Here is a 7,123-nt window from a genome sequence, read left to right as displayed (position 1 = left end):
AGTAGTTGACGGGTTAATACCAGCCCTACCCCCAGATCAGATATAATCCAACACTCTGGAAGGACGCGAAAAACAAACACAAAGCGTAATGAGAACTATGAAACACCAGCAACATTAAACAGGAACATTGTCAACAACTCAAGGCAATTACTCATCCCAGGATACAAACAGGAAGCATACAAGAACTCCTTCTTCATCAAAACATCTCTTGAGTGGAACCAACTGGATGATAAAGTAGTGTGCGCAGCCTTTCAAAGAACACCCAAGATAAGTAACATATTCTCTCTCTCGTCGTGTCATGCCATTATTAGTAACTACGACGTATACAATGTAAATGTAAATAAATGTGTAGACAATCTTTTATACAAAGTTGGTATCACATATGAACGTACGTGCTTGATCACCTCATACATTTTATACGTCAAAAAGGAGCAAAAACGGATTTTCAAGACGAAAAAGTAAAGCATAATGTAGTTGAAGCTAATCGATGTTGCTGTTATATTTTTTAATTGATAAGTCAATCCGTCTGCCTTATTGTTGAATGGAATATGTAAATGTATCAGTCGTTCCAATTAACTAACTATATTATGTAAAATTCAACATTTGAAAAAGAGCTGGTATTCCAGCCTAGCCTCCGAAATAATCATCTGCGGCATATAAATTTAATCCTTCTCTCCGGGACAGTCTGGTTCACGTCTTGCACCCATCATCTGTTACATATACACATACATAGTTCTCAGTATAATTAAGTAACATCCGCCAGCCCGTGATTGTTCTGTCCTTATTGTTATCACGTGTACTAACTGTACTACTGCAATAGGCTACTTAATACATTTTTAAAAGCAACTATATGCTTCAAGTATCCGAAATTTAGAAAAAAAAAAAATTGTGTCACAAGCACATAAATATTAGATTATAGATATTTATTTGAAGATATTTTATCAAGAAATAAATCACATATGCCGCCTATCTTTTTAGACGCGACCTGAAATTGCCATTATGAATTGTTCATTGAATGCCGCCTTACTTTTCGGTAGAACCACGGAAGAACCCGTGATAGAACAGAAAAAAATGACTTTGATTACTAGGAAAGACTGTGTTATAAATATACAGTTAAGCTATATATTAATCAATCAGTAACTAAGGTGTACAGTCTAATAAAGTCACGGTAGAATGCATTGACTGGACTAGATTAACCCCAACATGACGTAAGAGGCAAGAAATAAGTCAATGTAGGAGTTATGTCCCCTACTCCATGCGGAAGCTTATTATTAGCGCTTTAAGTTTAGCCAAAGTAACGCATATCTTTGATGAAGTTGCATGGTAATACATTGATATAACCACCAGTAAGATAAAACTCTTCCGATAGTGGTCAATCTTTAAGAGGAACTGAAAAGATATGATGAAGCATGTACAAATATTTCCGTCCTACTTTACTGCGCATGTACGGAAGTGGATTTGATAAATCTTGGGTAGGATGGAGTGGTGAATATGTGACAGGACAATAAAGACCGTATCATTTGAAGATTTATGTTTAGAGAAAGTATAAACTTGGGCTAATGGCTAACACAGCCCAATTAGACTCGGGTATACTTCGTAGAAATCCACAGGATGATTTTGAATTGATACAACGAGTGGGGAGTGGAACGTACGGGGATGTTTACAAGGTGAGGATGAAATCGAAAAACATGCATGGCAAGGAATCGTTCCACTGCATAGGTTGTATTTACGGAATGGTTTCCGTTTAGAATAATAATATATTAGTGTGTAATAGAGACTAAGTTTTCTAACGAAGACGAATCACTTGGTCTTGAGCAATGTTGTAGTTTTGAGAAATCAATAGTACAGTAATCGGTAGCTGTATACAGGAGCACTCAGTTGCCTTATCTATTGAGTCATCGCCACTGCTTCCATATGAATGGTTTGTAACAATCCCATCCTTCGTACATCCCCAAAAAGTGTACATTTTACTGTTCTTGAAAACACATGTGTCCTGGTGTTGATAGAGTGCCTTGTTCATTGGCACTACGTGTACAGCACAAATTAAGTATAAAGAAAAGATCAACCAAAACATTTATCATACCAACAAGTCCAAATTTCTGGCCTCTTTTTACAATTAATACCATAGACACCACATGTTTTGTTAAAATATATGTACCTTTACTGATCGTTTGGGAACAAATCAACAAGTGTGAACTTTATATACTTACATGTGTTAAAATATACTGTACACACATGTGTTCATATAGAGTTAGAACTATTAGTCAATTATATAATGTGTGAGTAACATATAATCTATACCGGCACAATGTTAACTCATCTATGTGTAAATAATGGACTTCTCATCAATTTATGCTCAACTGGATGAACATAGTCAAATAACTAAATTAAAATGGAATCAAGGCATGATCTCTAAAAGCTAAAAAGCTTACAACGATGTAGATTACAGCGTAAGATACAATGAAAGTTTGCAAGATCTAGCATAGTTGTTCAATGCAAAGGACAAATAATTTTCCTGTTTTATCAGTTGAACTGGAATTTACATTGTGGTTATCTGACTTATAGTGGTAAGACATACAACCCACCTTTTTTGGTTTAAAGTAACACAGCCATCATTCTGATCTGGCCTCATTAATCATGAAGTAATATATACCACAGATATCATCTGTCAATACACACATAATATATATGTACATACTGTACAAGGTTACTAACCCCATTGCCCTATTAAAATGACCCGGTTTCAGAAAGTATGTTATTGTTTCATAACTGTATAATATCATGCCGGGAGCGGTTTGGATTGAGAGGAAAATATGTTTTCTTCAATTTGATGTATCATTTCTAAGTACTAACTAACATGTAATTAGACATGTAGACTTCATGAAACATCAGATTTCAGTTGGTTAGACATGTACACTACTGTTGTGTTGTCTCGGGGATAACACAATTTGGTATTTTTCTATCAATGGCCTCTGATCATGACTTATTTGCAGATCATATATCTGATGACTGGCCATGGTTTGTAAGAATATAGTTGAGAGCATAATGCGACTTTCTAAAATGTCAAAATATCATCTGCACATATCATATGATATGCATATATAGCAGCCTCAGAATTAGAATGTCTTTTATCAAGAGATTGTCTACAATAAAAAAAAAAATCCCAATATTAATTCTACAATTTAAAACGTGTTATGGGAACATGAAATTTAAAGAAATTTGAAGCATCATTCTTAGTATGAAAGGTGTTGTATATAGATGTAAATACTAAAGGTTATGGTACGCATGACGAGTCTTCACAAACAATAATACTGGTCCCATTTCAAGTTAAATTCAAAAATTGTGCCAAAAGTATTTATGAATTTAGAATTCTATTACAGACAGCTTACTCCCCTTAATGACAATTGGGCCTATGCTGTGGCTTGGTGGTGTCCATCTGGCATGAACTTTTATAGTTTAAGAATTTCTCCTGGATAACCAGTTAATAATGGACCCTATAGCTATATAGTCATGTTGGTCAGCAGCACACTGGCATAAAGGCCTAGGACTCATCATTTTCGTCAGCAGAATACTAGCATATATGAATGGCTATCAAGTCTGTTAAAAAAGAATTTTCTCAACTCTCTTCCATGGTGATGGGATCAATTTACATCACTGTGCAAAAAGATTAAACAGAAATTCTGATGAATAAATCATAACCAATTGTTAGTGGCCTACAAACCTTTTGCTTGCAATTGGTCAGAAGCTATATAGTAAAGCTTGCTGGCATGGATCATAGTACCCCAAAGTTTGTATAAAAAATGACCTTGACGTACTATCAAAGTCAAAAGGGTAAACTTAAGTTTGTTCAAACGGTTGAAACAACTTCTGAAGAATCAAAAGCCTACAGTATATATATATATAGTACTAGTCATGACCTTTTGCCAGAAACTTGCCGACATTTATGCAAATAAACTACACAAGCAGAAGTGATTTGGACTTTTATATACATAGTCACTGCGGTTAAATATATGTTAAAATGTATAACAGAGATGTTCTTAATATCCATACGGCTTGGTTGTGTTCTCAAATTATTTTATTTTATACCTGTAGTATTTTAATAAAGGTTTATTAATTGTGTAGGGATAAATGGCCATGAACTACATCCTTGGTCACTGTAATAACTTCAAAGTCCTTTCTTAGGATCATGCTCGGTGGCTTGTTTATTCATAGTGATGGCTGCTTAATTACAACATGTGCGCGATTCTATAATACCCTAGCAGAGGAAGGGAGGTAACTCACTATACACTATACTTCAAGGTTGTGCTACACTATCGTTTACCATTTACTACAGTCACAGTGGTCGAATGAGTGAAATATTTGAAATAAAGACCTTTAGAACAGATTACTTCTGGTTTTTCACATGTGTGTATAGACCCCTTTTGCCAAGAAAGTAGTTCAAGGTCATTTATTCAAGCTATTAAAGGAAAACATTTCTTTTTTTTTAGGCCAAGAATAGTTTTGGCCTGTGGTGTTATATCTTGCATTGCTTGCTAGCAAGTTTGTTTTAAAAACTGATTCCTCATATTTACTGTTACCGAGATTCTGTGAAAGATATATGTATTCACAAAATAAATAAAGTAGGCATACATATATGATATCACAAACCGAGGACACTATAAATTACTTTTATGCAGATTTCCAAGACTTGAATAGTCAATAAAATCTTTGAATAAATTAAATAATAAATACTATGTTAAATAAAAGACATAAAATGTTCCTAAACATATATATTCAAATCATGTATAAAATTACCTCCCTTCTGTATAAAGTAAAGAAAGTTGATCTCAATTAGTAATGAACATCAATTATTAAGCTGTATTGAAATAATACTTAAACTGATATAGACATCTATATATTTAGGTTTATGATCAGGTAATTGTATTTTGACACTTTTTGCATATGGTCCCACAAATAAAAATCTCTTTTTCTCATTTGAATAGCTGTAGCTCCTTTTGTTACATATTTATTATGCCAATACCCAATATTATGATGTTCATCTCCAAAAATCACTAGCTATATAGGTTGTGTATTCCCACTGCAGGTATGGTACATGTATAATAGGATGTCATCTGCATTAACTTATTACATGAGCACGATGGACGAAAGACATGATCAAATTGTTGTAAAACCACGTGCACTGGCCTGGTGATCTATATAGGTCTAGCGTTTGTTGACTCATCGCTTTAATATATCGGCCTGAATAATTATAAAAGCATGACTGTTATATTTTTTATGTGGACAAAGGTTTACCGTAAAGTCTACAGCTACACTGGATTATAATTATGTAATCATCAGCTTAATTTTCCTTCCATGGTCGGTCGGCTGGTCGCCACACTGTAAACACTCTTTTCTACTTTGTTTTTAGCTCACCTGCCCGAAAGGCAAGTGAGCTTATGTCATGGTCCGTCGTCCGTCAACTTTTCCTTTAAACAACTTCTTCTCAAGAACGGACAGGCCTAGAGTCATGATATTTGGCTGAAAGCTTCCTTGGTAGGAGCCTAACAAAGTTTGCGAATGAAAATGACCTTGACCCACTTTCAAGGTCACAGGGGTCAAATATGTCAAACTCTTTAAACGACTTCTTCTGAAAAACCAAATGGTATAGAATCTTTATATTTGGCTGGTGGCTTCCTAGGATAGAGCCCAACAGAGTTTGAGGATGAAAATGTCTTTGACATCCTTTCGAGGTCACAGCAGTCAAATATGTCAACACTTCAAACGACTTCTTCTGAAGAACTAAAAGGTATATAATCTTCAAAATTGGCTGGTGGCTTCCTTGGATAGAGCCTGACAGAGTTTGAGGATGAAAACTACCTTGACCTACTTTCAAGGTCACAGTGGTCAAATATGCCAAACTCTTTAAACGACTTCTGAAGAACTAAAAGGTGTAGAACCTTCATATTTGCCTTGTTGCTTTGTGAGATAGAGCCTGACAAAGTTTGAGAATGAAAATGACTTTGACCTTCTTCAAGGTCACAGGTGTCAAATATGTCAAAAACATTGAGCGACTTCTGAAAAATTGAAAGGCATAAAATTATAATATTTGAAGAAGAACAATGGCCAAAAAGCATAAAATCTTATAATAATAATTAGCTGGTAGTTTCAACAGATGGAGCCGACAAATTTTGCGAGTGACAAATTTGTAGTACAATATAATATTTAATGAGAATATTTGCTATGACTGCTTAAATATTCAGGTGAGCGATACAGGCCCTCTGGACCTCTTGTTTAAAGTACTGTTCATGAGTACCGGTAATACACAACATGTTTACAGTATAATAAGACACAGCAATTCTAAAATATCAAATTGCAGGTATACATGTGTTACATGCTATGACCTAGATAATATACGCATGTGTGCCTGTAGTTACTGTATATCTTAAGCTTGTTGGTTAGTGAAAAAGACAAGACAGATATTTTGTTTAAAGCCCAACAAATATTTGTAAACTTTAGGTATGATGATATTACACTGGATTTTCGAAAAAGTACCATAGATAATTAAGATAGAAATAAAAATAAAAAAATCACGATAATAGATATTTATGATATACTTTTAGCATTTATGGATTGACTGCAGAATGGTTTAAAAAGTTTAGATGTGAAATTTGTTTACCTTTGGCTTGACACGATCAATGGGTGGTGGTATACTGTGTGTACCGTTTATAGAGTCATGTACAATGGACGACTTAATAAGCTAGCTTTGAAAAACAACATTACAATATAAATATTGGATATTCACAATCTACAGGTACCTCAAAATTCATGGATATGTACATTTTATACCAGCAGAATTTCTTTGGTCATGGATATATATCTGTACATGTACATTATATAATTTTTTACAGATATATTTATTATGTAATATTACTATTGTTCTTGAAGACTTCATTCTGTATAAATGAATGGCCAAAGAGGATGTACAATTGTATTATAAAACGGTTTGGGTGACACTTGATGCATTTATAAGTTCACCAGCAGATTTTTTTGGATATATATACATGTTTAATGAACGTAATTATATATACTACAGATACATGCATAACATAATGTAACATTACTGTTATTCTTAAAAACTTAATCC

At 34.0% G+C, this 7,123-nt stretch overlaps 1 protein-coding gene across 8 annotated transcripts in view; it reads left to right on the top strand.

Moving 5' to 3' along the window:
- The first annotated feature begins 1,433 nt into the window (after positions 1-1,433).
- LOC110459431 (mitogen-activated protein kinase kinase kinase kinase 3-like) overlaps positions 1,434-7,123 on the top strand; it is a 70,017-nt gene continuing 64,327 nt past the window's right edge. For all 8 annotated transcript variants that reach the window (XM_021511674.1, XM_021511671.1, XM_021511672.1 and 5 more), the window contains exon 1: positions 1,434-1,667. In XM_021511674.1, the coding sequence (XP_021367349.1) occupies positions 1,560-1,667 (108 nt within the window). In that variant the 5' untranslated portion in view covers positions 1,434-1,559. The remainder of the gene's footprint in view (positions 1,668-7,123) is intronic.

This window comes from Mizuhopecten yessoensis, unplaced genomic scaffold (genome assembly GCF_002113885.1).
Source record: "Mizuhopecten yessoensis strain PY_sf001 unplaced genomic scaffold, ASM211388v2 scaffold10065, whole genome shotgun sequence".
NCBI classification, from domain to species: domain Eukaryota; kingdom Metazoa; phylum Mollusca; class Bivalvia; order Pectinida; family Pectinidae; genus Mizuhopecten; species Mizuhopecten yessoensis.
This window is presented reverse-complemented; position numbering and strand designations above follow the sequence as displayed.